General features: G+C 43.9%; 1 protein-coding gene across 15 annotated transcripts in view; it reads right to left on the bottom strand.

Annotated features, from left to right (window-relative positions):
* Positions 1 to 17,489, bottom strand: part of DLG1 (discs large MAGUK scaffold protein 1) — a 740,792-nt gene that overhangs the window by 504,854 nt on the left and 218,449 nt on the right. For 7 of the 15 annotated variants that reach the window (XM_045030006.1, XM_045030008.1, XM_045030017.1 and 4 more), the window contains exon 9: positions 13,246 to 13,390. The exons of the other annotated variants lie outside the window; for them this stretch is intronic. In XM_045030006.1, coding sequence (XP_044885941.1) covers positions 13,246 to 13,390 — 145 coding nt within the window. The remainder of the gene's footprint in view (positions 1 to 13,245; positions 13,391 to 17,489) is intronic. 15 annotated transcript variants of the gene reach the window in all.

Genomic DNA, 17,489 nt, shown 5'->3' with positions numbered 1-17,489 from the left:
AAGTTCCTTACCTGTGGATTCAGGGGAAGGAAGCTAGGCGCCACTCTGTGGAGACAAGGGTTGTCTCCAAGCAGAGAAAGCAGGGAAGGGAGAGGGAAGGAAAGAAATCTTTCCCCCTCTGTGATTTGGTCTGTGCTTCCCCGGGAAAATCTCTGGAAGGAGGAGAGGGAGGGGGGAAGTGGGCTGCTTCCCTGTGTGTAGAGATTCAAGGGGTTTGAATCTGGGTTCCCCAGGGGAAGCTTGGGGGACAGGCAGTGTGTCAGACACTTTAACCTGACTGGTGGCAGCGCAAAGGAGACCTACCCTAAGGGTTAGGGTGGGGGAAGAATACATGCGGGTCCCCATCTTTGAACCCAAAAGCTCAAAGTGGGGGTGAGATCCCATGACATGGTGGCAGCGGTTCACCCCAGCATGGCCACTGGGATGATCATGGGCTAAGCTTAAGAGCTTTTCCCGGTACTTTGTCGGAACTAGCAACCTTTTTTGAGGATGCCAGCCCTCTTGGTGTCCACCATAAAGACTTTCCTTGTATAAAAGTCCTTGGTCCACAACGAACCGGGATCGGTTAGTGGAGCTGAGAGGCGGTGGGTTGCTGCGTGCCGCCGCCCATGCCTTCTTGAGGCTGTCATCGGCTTCCTGCTCTGTCTGGAACTGTTCCCTTGAGGCGGGAGACACCAGTTCCTCTGGAAGTGATGTAGGTGATGAGATTGTTTCTGTTGACTGTGAACCGCTCCCCGCTGGTGCACAAGGTGTCATTTCAGGCTCCGGCTGAGCCTCTTGGGTAGGCTTGTGTGCTGGTTTTTCCAGTTCAGGCCCGTTGTCGCCCTCTGGCGGTGGAGTTGTAATCGCTGGCGCCGGTGCTGGCGCTGGTTGCTCTTCCAGTTCCGGTTCTGGGACTGGATGTAGTATGGCTGCTGTAGGTGTTGGCATGGGATCCGGTTCCACCACCTCTGTCTGGGTCTCTGGTAACACAGACGGGGTCTTGGTGGATGGCTCAGGAACAGGTATGGGTGCAGCAGCTCGTCTGGCTTGGCTGCGTGTAACCACTCCCTCTGTTTCTGGCGGCTCAACGTGATGGGCCAAGTGGTTGCCCAGTATCATGGGGACAGAATAATTGTCATAGACAGCAAAAGTCCACGTCCCTGACCAGCCCTTGTACTGGACAGGTAATTATGATGTTGTCTGCCTCTTTCAGCGACTACTTGAATTACTAATGAATTCAGAGCAGGGTGTGTAAATAAAAATTCTGCTCCTTTAGCTGGCATAAATATTTCTTCTCCGTTCTTTTTGGCATGGGGCATATGTGGCTGGGGTTTGCCAGACCACGGCTGCTCGTTTTAAGATGGCCTCATTAATTGTCAGTGTCATTTTTCTGGGCCCCGCACACTGGAGAATCTCCAACAATTTGAGGAGTGTCCCTCACTTCCCTCAGAGGGATGTGAAGTGTGTCTGTGCTCCTCGTTAGCAGGTATTGAAATTGCCTGTAGTCATCAGGTGATGAAGGGGAGCACAGTGCAACCACCTCATCTGGGGATGACAATAATAACCCTGTGAGAGCTGGTGGTTCTCTCGAATCTGGTTCTCTGTCTTCCTCCACTGGCTCATTGGTTCAGGATCCTCTCTGTGAAGAGGGGGCTGTTTTGATTTCCAATCAGACTTACAGATTTGGAATACTGCATGCATGAGTCCCACAGGCCCCAATAAGGCCAGCTGCAAGGGGTCAAATGGAAATTGAGGTGTGTAGCCCTGAGGATTAATCTGTTGGTCTGTATAAAATGTCTTTTTGATAAAAATGTGTAGGCTGCATAGATTAATAGAAATTTGCAATAGTTGTAATGCAAGATACCTAGAAGCTTCTAGGCCAGACATCCTGGCCTATTTCCTCTGTGACGCTGAAAGCAACCTTTAAGACCCTTACTCAGAAAAGTAATAATAGGATACAAACCTACGCAAATTGTCTAGGGACTTTTTGAATGTCTGCTAACCTTTCACCTAAATAGGGTGAAGAGTGGGGTATTTTTGCCCACAAATCTAACACGTATACCACAAGATACGTAGATAGTTGTCATCCATATGCACATAAAAGGTCAACCTATAAAAACAGGTACCCTCACCTTTCCATGGGGGAAAGACAAATTTGGGCATAGGAGGAAGGATTTCTCCCTATAAAAAGGTTGACAATCCTCCATTAGGTAGGCGATACATCCAGCTATCTTCCATCGTCTCACCCCGTCTCCCCTTTTGAAGGCTGTCAACTACTGATGGTATTTCTTTTCACAGCTGTAAGTATAAAGTTCTAAGTTCTGCTTTGCCTTTAAAGCATCTAATTTTATAGACTTATACTCAGTCTTTTTATTATTTCCTTTTAAAATAACACCTACGTTCAGAGTGAATTATCATAGATTTATATCTCTTAAAGAACTGTGATATTTTGTAACTTTGTAATCTCAAACTGCTTTTAACATTTTTGCATTTACTTCTTGTTTCATTGATTTTAAATAAAAGGTCTTGTTTGACTAATTCTGTCTCAGTGTAGTTTCCTGTCAGATATATCCCAATCTCCTTGTATTAAATTCTGTGAAGCCTGATTCAAGACGAACTTTATCTTCTGATCACCCATATTGGCGAGCCATACCCATATCATTAATATCTATCAATTATTATTAACATTATTAATTAATTAGAAAATTAATTATTAAATAAAACTAAATTAAGTGGATAAATTCCACTGTCCCTACTAACCCTCCCCAAATCAGGCTACAGGCGGTCCCCATGGAGTAGGGTGCCCATGGTCCCAAGGGGCATAATCTCTCCTATGACATAAGGATGGTGCTCAAGAAACTCTGGATCCTTTATCTGGACTGACCCCTTGTCTCTACAGGAGTGATGATGTTCTCCCACTAATACCCGACTTTCAGAAGAGGAGGCAGCTTCCAATTCCATGGGCAGGTCCATCAGTAGGGGGCCTTGTTATGCCCTGGCTGGCAGAGGTACTAGTGAATGACTTTCCCTTCCAGGAACCCTCTGGACCGATGGTGTGGGATGACAGGATTGGGGATTCTGGGTCCAAGAGGATGTCAATATTCTCAGGAATGGTGTATCTATCCTCCGCTGCGAGGGAGTGGAAAGGACTACTTTTTTTTTGTGGCACTCACAGAGTTGATCTTGCCATGGTCACCGGTACTGACAACTCCTTATCATGGCACAACAGCACTGTTAGCATAGGAGTCATCCATTGTTTCTCTCTTGCTGAAATTGGGGACAGTCCTGCATCTGAGATGAACACTGGTGTCAGGGCAGTCTTGCTTTTCAGGCTGGGAGACTGGTACCATGATCTTTGTGAGCTCCTGGCACTCCCATCCCAGGGCACGGATTCTCACCTGACTCGGAGGATGTTGGAGGAGAGATCTTTTTCTTGTGAAAGTGTTTCATCGCTTCCTTAGGCCCGTTTGGAGTAGTGCTTAGCACTACTCTTATCAGCCCCAAACCAGATGTCACTGTGCTCAGAGGAGCACTTTTTGATGGCTCTGCACAATGTATGGGGGTGTATTTTAGGCCAGGGTCAGACTGTGGGGTCATAGCATGATCCATTAGGAATCTCTGAAGACTATACTCATGGGCTTGACTGAGATATTGCCTGATGATTGTAAAGACCCAGGGACAGGAAATGCAGTTTGTAAACCCTGGGATCTTGGGTATGCTAGTCAACCCATACAGCGGATTGGGGGGTGGGTGTTAGGGTAGTGGAAGACCACCAAAACTCTAACCACAAAAAATTAGACTAAACTGTAAAATCTAAAACTGTGTATTATCTAGAAAATATTTAAAATATTTACAGTTTGATGCAGAAGCAGCTAGCAAGCTCTGTGGAGACAGAAGAGGTTCCATTTCTGGCCATGGTCAGCAGAAAGGAACTGAAGGGGAAATCAGTCCACACTGTTCCTTATACAAGCAGAAGAAGGGCTAAGGCATGGACCAACAGACTGACAGCAAGAACTTTCTGGTCTCCAGTGCATGAAGAGCATGCACAACCAGAGGAATACACATATGGACTATCACTTAAAGGACAATATGTAGTATTCTCATTTTCAGATTGGGGAAACAAGACTCAGATATTAAGCATTTAGGCCAAACCCACACAGCAAATAAGAAACACAACTAGGATTGGAATTTGAAAGTTCCTGGTACCCAGTCCTTTGCTCAATCCACTAGACCATTTCTGGCTCACAAAGTAGAATATATGTAAATTATTTATAATGTAGATTAAATCTGTAATCAGTAACGTATTTCACCAAAAGTTTAAGTGACTTTCTGTTCTAGGTGAAAGTCTCGATTATTTCCTACTGTAACCCCATCCCAAAAATCATTCTCCCCTTTCACTGCATATACTATCCCTTTAAAGACCTCACCAGTCTTATAGATATTCTATTCCCTAGTCTCTTAGCACATCTCTCATCATATCATTATATTGGTATTAATGGCAGCTGCTGAAAGTGGATGACAGGCTTGAATAATCAATATACTCTGTTGCAGTCTGTTTTGCCTAACAGCAGCAGTGACTACTGTTACAGATCAATAAAACTCATTTGTTGATCACAACAAATAAGGGAACAGCTAAAAGTTGCTTATGAGTCAGGGACAGAAAATGAAAAATCACTATATATAGATGTATAAATACATGTTTGTACACACAAATAAGGACGTGTTACAGTAAAGAATGGAAAACGATTCTAGACTTGTCTGGCACTCAAATGTACTATATTTTATAAGACACAGAACAACAAAAAGGCCAATTGCCTTTCTGTCCAACCCTAACACAAGTAAAATACCTAATTTTGCAGACTGGTACAGAACTGTATTCACATGGAATATATATTGATATGAGAATATTTTAAAGCTTACAATATTTCTTATGAAAACCACACCACAGATACATTAATAAAATACATGTTTGTTAATTTATTATTCTTAAAAATTAAAGACAACAATCCTACAGGTCAAGATATTAACTTTTAAAAAAAGCCTGCAAACTACAAGTTACAGAAATACTACACTGAAATTGAATGTCTAACAACAAGTGTTTTCTTTTCTACTGTTCATTATATTTGCATTTAGCATCACTTTGGAGGGAAAAAAGACTGCAATATTTAGTAAGTTTTGTGTGAAAAACTGCTTAAGGTTCTTCTTAAATATTACTCAAAAATTAATGCATCACATATTAAACCTAAAAAAATTGTATCTTTCCATCTTGCAATTTTAGAAGGATTATTTTCTAATTCAGCGACAAAAGTAATTTCATTTTTAGAAAAGATACGTGTTTAGCTGGAAAGGAGACATAAGGGCAATTAAAAAAAAACACAACCAAAACCAACATTTTATGAAGCCCTTAATGAAGAACTATTTCCCAAAACTTAATATAAATGTGCATCTCTAAATGATAATTGCTTAGAACCAATTGGCTGTTTTATGACAAATGGAGTAAATTCCTAAAATTAACTCAAACAATAATTGGTAAAGCAACAAATCCAATTCAGCGCTCTTCAACAATGCCTCATTTTTATAGTAACATGAAAGACAGATGAAAATTGAAATCTCTGCAAGATGCGTGGAAACTTTTTAAAGACACCATAATAGAGGCTCAACTTAAATGTATCCCCCAAATTAAAAAACAGAGGAAGAGAACCAAAAAAGAGTCACCATGCTAAACAACAAAGTAAAAGAAGCAGTTGTGACATTGCACTCCATATGATTTTATGAAAATATGCTAATAAGTGTGAATATAATGTAACTGTAATATGCTTCGTGCAAAATGTCTCTTGTAAGGTATCATTACAAAGCTTATAATCTACTGTGTGTGTTCATCCTATTTGTATGAACTATCATTCTTGTATCTGAAACTAGAAATACGAAATATAACTGGGGTCCTAATGTAATTTTACAAAGTGTGGGCCATTAATGGTGGTTTTGAATCCTGATGGCTCCCATTAACCAGGACAATTGACTGTAGACGGCTCTGTTTACTTGCAAGCCCTCCTGTGAGTCAGGCTGGGAAGAATGAAGGCTTGGGGTCTCGCAGGAATCACAGAATATCAGGGTTGGAAAGGACCTCAGGAGGTCATCTAGTCCAACCCCCTGCTCGAAGCAGGACCAATCCTCAACTAAATCATCCCAGCCAGGGCTTTCTCAAGCCTGACCTTAAAAACCTCTAAGGAAGGAGATTCCACCATCTCCCTAGGTAACCCATTCCAGTGCTTCACCACCCTCCTATTTTCCTAATATCCAACCTAAACCTCCCCCACTGCAACTTGAGATCATTACTCCTTGTTCTGTCATCTGCCACCACTGAGAACAGTCTAGATCCATCCACTTTGGAACCCCCTTTCAGGTAGTTGAAAGCAGCTATCAAATCCCCCCTCATTCTTCTCTTCTGCAAACTAAACAATCCCAGTTCCCTCAGTCTCTCCTCATAAATCATGTTCTCCAGCCCCCTAATCATTTTTGTTGCCCTTTGCTGGACTCTTTCCATTTTTTCCACATCCCTCTTGTAGTGTGGGGCCCAAAACTGGACACAGTACTCCAGATGAGGCCTCATCAATGTCAAATAGAGGGGAATGATCACATCCCTCAATCTGTTGGCAACGCCCCTACTTATACAGCCCAAAATGCCATTAGCCTTCTTGGCAACAAGGGCACACTGTTGACTCATATCCAGCTTCTTGTCTGCTGTAACCCCTAGGTCCTTTTCTGCAGAACTGCTGCCCAGCCATTCGGTCCCTAGTCTGTAGCAGTGCATGGGATTCTTCCGTCCTAAGTGCGGGACCCCTCACTTGTCCTTGTTGAACCTCATCAGATTTCTTTTGGCCCAATCCTCTAATTTGTCTAGGCCCCTCTGTATGCTATCCCTACCCTCCAGCATATCTACCACTCCTCCCAGTTTAGTGTCATTTGCAAACTTGCTGAGAGTGAAGTCCACGCCATCCTCCAGATCATTAATGAAGATATTGAACAAAACCGGCTCCAGGACCAACCCTTGGGGCACTCCACTTGATAGTAGCTGCCAACTAGACAAGGAGCCATTGATCACTACCCATTGAGCCCGACGAACTAGCCAGCTTTCTGTCCACCTTATAGTCCATGTCACTGGTACTGGAAACAATCTTAAACCTGGAGCTTTTCCATTAGAAGGAAGGGTGGGGACCCAGAGAGACAAAAGATTCCCGCCTTGTTGCCGAAGCTATAAAAGGGGGTGGAACAGAACAAAGGAGGCTGCAGTCATGAGAAATCCCCTAGCTACCACCTGAGCTGGAACAAGGACTGTACCGGGGAAAGGATTGGGCCCAGACTAGAAAGGAGTCTAGTCTGTGACAAAAGCTTATTGGAACATCTCTGAGGGTGAGGTTTCATCTGTAATCAGTTTCTTACTGTATTAGGCTTAGACTTGCATGTTTTTGTTTTATTCTACTCGGTAATTTACTTTGTTCTGTCTGTTATTTCTTGGAACCACTTTAATCCTACTTTTTATATTTAATAAAATCACTTTTTCCTTATTAACCCGGAGCAAGTAATTAATACCTGGAGGGGGCAAACAGCTGTGCATATCTGTCTATCAGTATTATAGAGGGTGGACAATTTATGAGTTTATCCTGTATAAGCTTTATACAGAGTAAAATGGATTTATTTGGGGTTTGGAGCCCATTGGGAGCTGGGTATCTGGGTGCTGGAGACAGGAGCACTTCTTAAGCTGTTTTCAGTTAAGTTTGCAGCTTTTGGGGGACATGGTTCAGACCTGGGTCTGTGTTTGCAGCAGGCTAGCGTGTCTGGCTCAACAAGACAGGGTACTGAAGTCCGAAGCTGGCAGGGAAAACGGGCTCAGAGGTAGTCTCAGCACATCAGATGGTAGTCCCAAGGGGGTTTCTTGACTCAACCCATCACAACAGTGAGAAGCAAAAAAGGCATCCTTTAAAAAGTGGAAGTTAAATCCTAGTGAGGAAAACAGAAAGGCGCATAAACTCTGGCAAATGAAGTGTAAAAATATAATTAGGAAGACCAAAAAAGAATTTGAAAAACAGCTAGCCAAAGACTACAAAAGTAATAGCAATTTTTCTTTTGTTAAGTACATCAGAAGCAGGAAGCCTGCTAAACAACCAGTGGGGCCACTGGAAGACCGAGGTGCTAAAGGAGCACTAAAGGACAATAAGGTCATTGCGGAGAAACTAAATTAATTTTTTGTATTGATCTTCATGGCTGAGGATGTGAGGGAGATTCCCAAACCTGAGCCATTCTTTTTAGGTGAAAGATCTGAGGAACTGTCCCAGATTGAGGGTACGTCTACACTACGGGATTATTCCGAATTTACATAAACCGGTTTAGCAAAACAGATTGTATAAAATCGAGTGCGCGCGGCCACACTAAACACATTAAATCGGTGGTGTGTGTCCACGGTCCGAGGCTAGCGTCGATTTCTGGAGCGTTGCACTGTGGGTAGCTATTCCGTAGCTATCCCATAGTTCCCGCAGCCTACCCCGCCCCTTGGAATTTCCGGGTTGAGATCCCAGTGCCTGATGGGGCAAAAATCATTGTCGCAGGTGGCTCTGGGTAAATGTCGTCAGTCACTCCTTCCTCTGGGAAAGCAACGGCAGACAAGCATTTCGCGCCTTTTTTCCCTGGATTGCCCTGGCAGATGTCATAGCATGGCAATCATGGAGCCTGTTTTGCCTTTTGTGACTGTCACCGTATGTGTACTAGATGCCTCTCACAGAGGCGATTCAGCAGCGCTACACAGAAGCATGCTTTTGCATGACAGCAGAGATGGTTACCAGCCATACTGTACCATCTACCATACCATAAATTGGTAATAAGATGATCATGGTTACCAGTCCTTTTGCACCATTTGCTGCTGTCATAAGTGCCCCTGGCTAAGATCAGCCAGGGGCGCAAAAGCCAAAATTGGGAATGACTCCCTGAGTCAATTCCTCCTTTTTGGTATCTAAAAATAGAATCAGTCCTACCTAGAATATGGGCAAGTGTACTAGAGAACCACTGTATCATAGAACCAGAGAGCACAGCTGCTCTGTGTCAGATCCTGCAGAAATTATGAGCTGTATGCTATTCACAGGGGATGCTCCTGCAACAACCCCACCTGTTGATTCCGTTCTTCCCCCAGCCTTCCTGGGCTACCGTAGCATTGTCCCCCCACTTGTGTGATGAAGTAATAAAGAATGCAGGAATAAGACACACTGACTTGTTAGTGAGAAATGAGTGGAAGGATGCCTCCAGCTGCTATGATAGTCCAGACAGGACAGTAAGGAGTGTGGAGGAGAGGAGCCCAGCATCCCTCTGCTAGTCCAGGGGCAATTGAATCTTTTTTTTAACACATGAAGGGTGGGGGCTGACGGAGCTCAGCCCCCTGTTTCTATGATGACGATGGTTATCAGCCATACTGTACCATCTACCAGGAAAAATTAGGGCCAGGCGCCCTTGATCGACCTGACGGATGCTAGTCAGCATGGTTACCAGCACTTTTGCACTGCCCCATGTGCCAATAGGCTGATGATGAGGACGGGTACCAGTCGTTTTGCACCATCAGCCACCCATGGCAGGGGGGAGCAAGGATGTTGGTGTTGAGTGCTGCAGCATCACGTCTATCTGCAGCATTCAGTAAAGATAGGGTGACATGTAAAAGAGTCAAGAGAGGATTGTTTTCCCTTTCACTTCTGGGGGTGGGGGGAGGGGGGGTGCGTAAATTGCCGAGCTATGCCCTGACCCACCGCGGACACTGTGTTTGACCCTAGAAGCATTTGGAGCTCAGCCAAGAATGCAAATGCTTTTCAGAGAGACTGCAGGAACTGTGGGATAGCTTGAGTCCTCCAGTCCATGAGCGTCCATTTGATTCCTTGGCTTTCCGTTACGCTTGTCACGCAGCAGTGCGCTGAGTCCCTGCTATGGCGTCTGTCTGGAGATTTTTTAAAAATGTTTTTTAATTCGCCTTCTGTAACGGAGCGCTGATAGAACAGATTTGCCTGCCCTTACAGCGATCACGTCCGCATGGTCCATGCGGGAGCTCTTTCTTTATTTTGATTTTTAACTGCATCACCACACGTGCTGATCGGAGCTCCACGCTGGGCAAACAGGAAATATTCAAAAGTTCGCGGGGCTTTTCCTGTCTACCTGGCCACTGCATGCGAGTTCAGATTGCTGTCCAGAGCGGTCAGTGGTGCACTGTGGGATACCACCCGGAGGCCAATACTGTCAATCTGCGGCCACACTAACCCTAATCCGATATGGTAATACCGATATTAGCGCTACTCCTCTCGTTAGGGATGAGTACAGAAACCGGTTTAAAGAGCCCTTTATACCGATATAAAGGGCCTCTTAGTGTGGACGGGTGTGGCGTTAAATCAGTTTAATGCTCCTAAAACTGGTTTAAACGCGTAGTGTAAACCAGGCCTGAGTTATCATTAGATGAGGTTTTGGAACAAATTGATAAATTAAACAGCAATAAGTCACCAGGATCAGATGGTATTCACCCAAGAATTCTGACGGAACTCAAATCTGAAATTGCAGAACTACGAACTGTAGTCTGTAACCTATCATTTAAATCAGCTTCTGTACCAGATGACTGGAGGATAGCTAATGTGATGTTAATTTTTAAAAAGAGCTCCAGAGGTGATCCCAGCAATTACAGGCCTGTAAGCCTGACTTCAGTACCAGGTAAACTGGTTGAAACTATAATAAAGAACAATATTGTCAGACATATAGATGAACATAATTTGTTCAGGAAGAGTCAACATGGTTTTAATAAAGGGAAATCATGTCTCACCAGTCTACTAGAATGCTTTGAGGAAGTCAACAAGCATGTGGACAAGGGGGATCCAGCGGATACAGTGTACTTAGATTTTCAGAAAGCCTTTGACAAGCCTCACCAAAGGCTCTTATGCAAAGTAAGCTGCCACGGGATAAGAAGGAAGGTTCTCTCATGGATTGGTAACTGGTTAAAAGATAGGAAACAAGGGGTAGGAATAAATGGTCAGTTTCCAGAATGGAGAGAGATAAATAGTGGTGTCCTCCAGGGGTCTGTTCTGGGACTAGTCCTATTCAAAATATTCATAAATAATCTGGAAAAAGGGTTAAACAGTGAGTGACGTGGCAAAATTTGCAGATGATACAAAATTACTTTGGATAGTTAAGACCCAGGTAGACTGTGAAGAACTACAAAAGGATCTCACAAAACTGGGTGACTGGGCAACAAAATGGCAGATGAAATTTAATGTTGATAAATGCAAAGTAATGCACATTGGAAAGCATAATCCCAACTATACATATAAAATGATGGGGTCTAAATTAGTTGTTACCACTGAAGAAAGAGATCTTGGAGTCATTGTGGATAGTTCTCTGAAAACATCCACTCAATGTGCAGCAGCAGTCAAAAAGGTGAACAGAATGTTTGGAATCATTAAGAAAGGGATAGATAATGGGACATAAAATATTATGTTGCCTCTATATAAATCCATGGTATGCCCACATCTTAAAAACTGTGTCCAGATGTGGTCACCCCATCTCAAAAAAGATGTATTGGAATTGGAAAAGGTTCAGGAAAGGGCAACAAAAATTATTAGGGGTATGGAACGGCTTCTGTATGAGGAGAGATTAATAAAACTGAGACTTTTCAGCTTGGAAAAGAGACGGCTAAGGGGAGCTATGATTGAGGTCTATAAAATCATGACTGGTGTAGAGAAAGTAGATAAGGAAGTGTTGTTTACTACTTCGCATAACACAAGAACTAGGGGTCACCAAATGAAATTAATAGGCAGCAGATTTAAAACAAATAAGGAAGTATTTCTTCACTCAGCACACAGTTATCTTGTTGAACTTCTTGCCAGAGGATGTTGTGAAGGCCAAGATTATAACAGGGTTCAAAAAAAGAATTAGATAAATTCATGGAGGATAGGTCCATCAATGGCTGTTAGCCATGATGGCCAGGAATGGTGTACCTAGCCTCTGTTTGCCAGAAGCTGGGGATGAGTGACAGGGGATGGATCACTTGATGATTACCTGTTCTAGTCATTCCCTCTGGTGCACCTGGAACTGGCCACTGTTGGAAGACAGGATACTGGGCTAGATGGACCTTTGGTCTTACCCAGTAGGGCCATTCTTATATTCTTACAGTGTCACAAGTACCTTAACTGTATATTTCCATACTTCTACTCTGCATAGATTCCTATATCACACTCAATGCTGTAAATTTTGAGAACTTTCCAATGGAGCATTAAGCAATATGACCAAGCATCTGTCACGTACGGTTTATTCTCTAGCTCACACTCTTCTCAAAGGGGAATTGTGTGTGCAGTGATGTTGTGTCCCCATTGAGGAAAAGCAGGAGAGAGAAGGTTCACATGTTCAGAGTTAAGATAAGCTTAAAAGAAAAATCTAGTTTCTGAGTTTGGAATCTTTTTTTTTGTGATAGTCACAACAATTTGTAAGATGTTTTACTCTTCAGCTACTGAGACGTTCCCCCTCTACCTTAACTCCAGCTTAACGTGTTTTGCTTTGTTTTTTGTTTGGGAATTATAATAATCATGTTAGAACTCAGATGAACTTCTGAAAAAATTGGAGAATTTCAATTTCAGATATTCATCAATGAATTTGAAAAAAAAAAGTTGCTTATTTACATGTTTGTACATTAATTTGTCCATTAAAGAGAGACAGTGGAAATATATGCAAAGTTCAGACCTCTATGAAATCTGAGCAGGTGAAATTTGGATAAAAGAAAAACAAGCAAAATGAAAAGTTAAAATGTCACTAAATTCCACCCAAAACAATATTCTATCCCTTTACTCATTTCAAACACCACACCACACACACACTGCTTTATAAACATCAAATAACCCTCACAATACAGTATCCATCAGAGGGAAGCAGGATTCCCATTATACAAATCTGATATTGAGGCAGAAATATTAAGTCACCTACCCTAGGCACAACAAACCAATGGCAAAGAATTATTACTCAGGAGTTCCTGACTGTAGACCCATGCTCAACATGCTAGCTCATGATGCCTTCTTGCTTAATTGTTATAATTCTTCTGATAACATTTTTATACCAATCTCAGATTTTCCCATCAATAAAATTCTTAATTTTAAAACTTGAAATAAATGTTTAAAATATGTTAAATATTTTGTGTTAACCAAAACTTTAAAGACAGATATGTTTATTAAGAGCTAAGTAGTAAAGACAAGCTCAACTTACAGTTTGTGATGTCTGGAGGGGCATAACTATCATTCATGAACATGCTGGTGGGTTTTGCAACTTTCAGATAAACAAAATCAGATGTGTTTTTTAAGGCAGTCACTGCTTCTTCATGTGTAACTTCTTCTAAGCAAACACTGTTCACCTAAAGATAAAGAATAAATGAACTCATCCTTAACATAAAACTGTAGGCTTTCATAAAGTTTCACAGAAAGTTTCTCTTAAACTTCTTGGAGCATTCCAGGATCAGTAAACCTTACTTTTGGTCCATTATGCCACAGATCTATTAGGTCCTACAGCACCATAGTTCATGTATGATGCTTTATTTACAAATAGAGATGGCAAGTGCCTGTCCAAAGGGTAATATAATTTATGTTGGACATAGCATAGCAAAGGATGGGTTTTTGGATACCGGATGGATGAGTGTTACTATGAAGAGCTTCCCATAAACATCCATGAATCTACTTAATTAGCCTCCTTCAAATCCCTCCTTAAAAACTCTCCTTTGCTGTGAAGCCTACAAAAAAAACCTGACAAAGCTTAGGCCACTGTTGAGTTGATACCACTGCCTGTCATGCTAACCAATATTGTCTCACTGTTTCCTTGTATTCCCCAACTTATTGTATCCATCTTCTCTACTACTTAGATTGTAAGCTCTTTGGAGCAGAAATGGTCTTTGTTCTGTATTTGCACAGCACCAAGCACAATGGGGTCCTGTTCTAGGACTACAGCTCTTATACACTATGGTGGTAATAATAAGAAATATATTATTATTATCAGATTTGCTTTTATTATCTAATTTTGTATCTAATTTGTTCCTTATGAATATAGAATTTTTATATAGAGTAATTTCACATTTTCTATGAATTAATGTATTATAGTTATTTGAGTCACCAAATTCCTGAAGGAATTAAAGTGTCAGTCAGCACTGGAAGGTCAACTGAAGACAGGCTATTCATATTGAAAACTGGCTGTACTGTTGAAGAATCTAAAACAGCGTTTCCCAAACTTTTTTGGCCACGGAACACTTTTTAGCCTATTACGGAACACCTATATTATTTTGTAGTAGTTTGGTTTTCAAGTAAAAAATTGTGTTATTTATGCTCAAATATATTTTATTTTATAAAACAAAGCAAAAATACAAATTTAAAATAACTTGAACAAACAATTTCTAACTGGAAAGCACGTATAAAGTAGTACAAAAATCAAGTGCAAGAGTCTTTCACGGAACACCTATTCACATCATGCGGAACACCAGTGTTCCACGGAACACAGTTTGGGAAACACTGGTCTAAAACTAAAATCCAGAGTCCAATCTACTGTGTATACTGGTGGTCAGTACTTCTTTTGTGGAACGATGTATTCCACTTCGGACTCTGACGAGGACTCTGTCCAGAGACCATGGTAGGGCCATATCAGGTTCTGCCTCCAGTTGGTGATGGAGAGTCAGTGACTGGTGCCAGGCCGGAGACTGATGCGGTGGGGCCATGCAGGGCTTGTCCCTGGAGGGCACCATTACCACCAGCGCCGCCAAGGAGCTCACTGCTCTACATCAGTAGTTCTCAAACTTTTGTACTGGTGAACCCTTTCAAATAGCAAGCCTCTGAGTGCGACCCCCCCCCCATATAAATTAAAAAAGCTTTTTAATATATTTAACATCATTATAAATGCCGGAGTTGAAGCAGGGTTTGGGGTGGAGGCTGACAGCTCGCAACCCCCCATGTAATAACCTCGCCAGATCCCTTTCCATGGGCTTTGGGTCAGGCCCTTACCTCAGAAGCCAGAGATTGGTACTGCAGAGCTGATGGTCCCGACCCCCAGTTTGAGAACCCCTGCTCTACATGCTGCTTTGTCCCCTACCTCAGCAGGAACAGGCATTTGGGGAGTTGGCAGTATCAAAAGGGTCAGTATGTCCTTAGCGGCCTGGAAAGCCTCTGGGGGGTCCCGGAGGCGTGAGGGAACACCACCACTCCCACGAGTTAGATATGGGTCCCTAATTGGGCTTGGAGCCCTTGGCAGGGTCACCAGAGCCAACCACAGCTCTGTGGAGGATGAGTGGGCCAGCATGGGTCTCATCCCACCTCCCCTTGTGTTCCTCTTCAGTGCCGGAGAGTGCCCTCTCTCTGCATGCTACTTCTTGTGCCTCTTCCTGGGCACTGGGGATGGCGAACAGTGGCAGGAAGAGTACTGAGGCCGAAGTACTCATCACCGAATCGGAGTGGGAGGGCTCTGAAACTGGTCTTATGGCTGCCTCCATCTGCAAAGCCTTCAGGCGAATGTATCTTTTTGTGCCTGCAAATTTTGCACTTGTCCTTGATGTGAGCTTCCCCAAAGCACTTCAGATAAGCTGAATGCGTGTTGCTCACTGGCATAGGTTTGCCACAGGTGGAGTACGGCTTGAAATCTGGCAACTGGGGCATGCCCAGTCCTCGGGGCATCGTCCCTCAAAATAGGGATAGCTATCTATACTCTAACTGAACTAACCAACTATAAATATATACAGAAACTGTGAAGTCCAAACCACTAGAGAAAGGAAGCCTTGCAAGAGCAAGAAGCAACCATCATGGGTGATAAGGAACTGAGAGGGTGCAGGGCCAGTGGCGCCTCTTATACTGCTGCATATGTGTGGGGCTCCAGAGGGCGCTAGGGCCATCTCTTCCCCATGAAGGGAAAAAACTCTCTGGTAACTGTGCACGCAGCACACACACACATACCAGAGTATGGAATTAACATGAGCAAGCACTCAAAGAGGAAATAAAAATTTTGCACGTCATAGTATGTCTCCAGACGTACTCAAATAAGCTCATTGTCTTCAATTTCTGTCCTCAGCTACACTTGAAGAACAAAAGGATCAAACCAAGAATCCATTTCAAACAGTATCTTCTCTTTGACGTGGTCCAACACCAGATGCTCCAGAAGGTTTGAAACGTCCATGGAGGATAATATTATAATAGCATGCCAATGGGGGGAAGATTCTGCCATACTCCGGCGCATCCTCAAAACGTCTGCTTCTGGCTTCCTTGGCCTCTGGAAGAACCAGGCTGAGCAGAGGAACAGGAAGACAAACGGTGATGCCGTTTAAATCCTTTGTCTCTGTCCTTCTTCCTTTAGGAGCTGGACCGGGGGACACCACAGGACCTCGATGGAGGCAGCAGGGGATGGAACAGCTTTTTAGCCTGCTGAGGGGTGTGTGGGCTCAAGGAACAGAGGGTGACACGGGAGTCTTTAAGGCTGTGGAGCTATGCATCGGTCAGCTCTGAAAAGAGCCCTGCTCCCTCAAACCGGTAAGGAGAGGACGAGGACCAGTTCCTGCCCAAAGAGTGGTACTGGGGAGCCAGAGACCAGTGCTGCAACTGGGAACAATCCTGTACCGGCGACAGTCCCATGGGTATGGGGATCGGCATCGTGACTCAGGTGTCCCATGCCATGCAGGGGGAGACCTTGGTGTCAGGTACCTGTGTCTTCTAAATGGGACTGAGGCTGTGGTGCCGGGGTCCGAGACCTCGGTGATGGGGACTGACGCCTGCGGATCGAGAAGCTCCGCTGCTTTAGGGGGCAGTCTCATAACCGGCTTGCCCATAGATGCCGAGGCCTTGGCCGGGTCCGTCGCCTTGCTTGGCGTCTGTGGTGCTGGTCAGCCTACTTGCTCTTTGGCCGCTAGGCCTGCTTTGGGCACAGATGACCCTACTAAGGGACTGGACTCCCAGGAGTTAGAGGTGGGTGCCTGGCTAGGCTAGGGGGTCTGACCGCAGCAGTACCCCCGAGCAGCTTTGGGGTGGGCATGTGGCCTGACACAGGTCCTTTGCCCGAAGTTCCCTTCTTCTGCGGTGCCAGTGGGCTTGTCAACTTTAAGTGTTTCTTAGGCACCAGGAAGGGGGAACAGTCCTGGGTGGATTCTGGTGCCTGTGGCGTACTACGCGCCGATGCTGAGGTGCCGGGTGTGGAGTCAGATCGAAAGGGCTCCAGAGTAAGACAAAACTCAGCCTCCACGAGGAGGGCCCTCAAGTGGATAACCCGCTCCTTCTGAGTTCGAGGGCTTAAGTTTTTGAAGATCCTGCACTTATCCTTTCTGTGGGACTCCCCCAAACACTTTAAACAGCTTTTGTGGGGGTCACTAATGGGCATCGGAGGGCTGCACGATGAAAATGGCTTAAAGCCTGGGGAACAGGGCATGCACTGCTTCGAGGCGAAGTCCCAGCTGGGAGTTTAACTCCTAAACTATTACTCTAACACTTAAAGGTCTA

The sequence above is a fragment of the Mauremys mutica genome, chromosome 9 (assembly GCF_020497125.1).
Source record: "Mauremys mutica isolate MM-2020 ecotype Southern chromosome 9, ASM2049712v1, whole genome shotgun sequence".
Taxonomy (NCBI): domain Eukaryota; kingdom Metazoa; phylum Chordata; order Testudines; family Geoemydidae; genus Mauremys; species Mauremys mutica.
The sequence above is the reverse complement of the archived record's forward strand: the minus strand, read 5'-3'. Positions and strand labels throughout refer to the sequence as shown.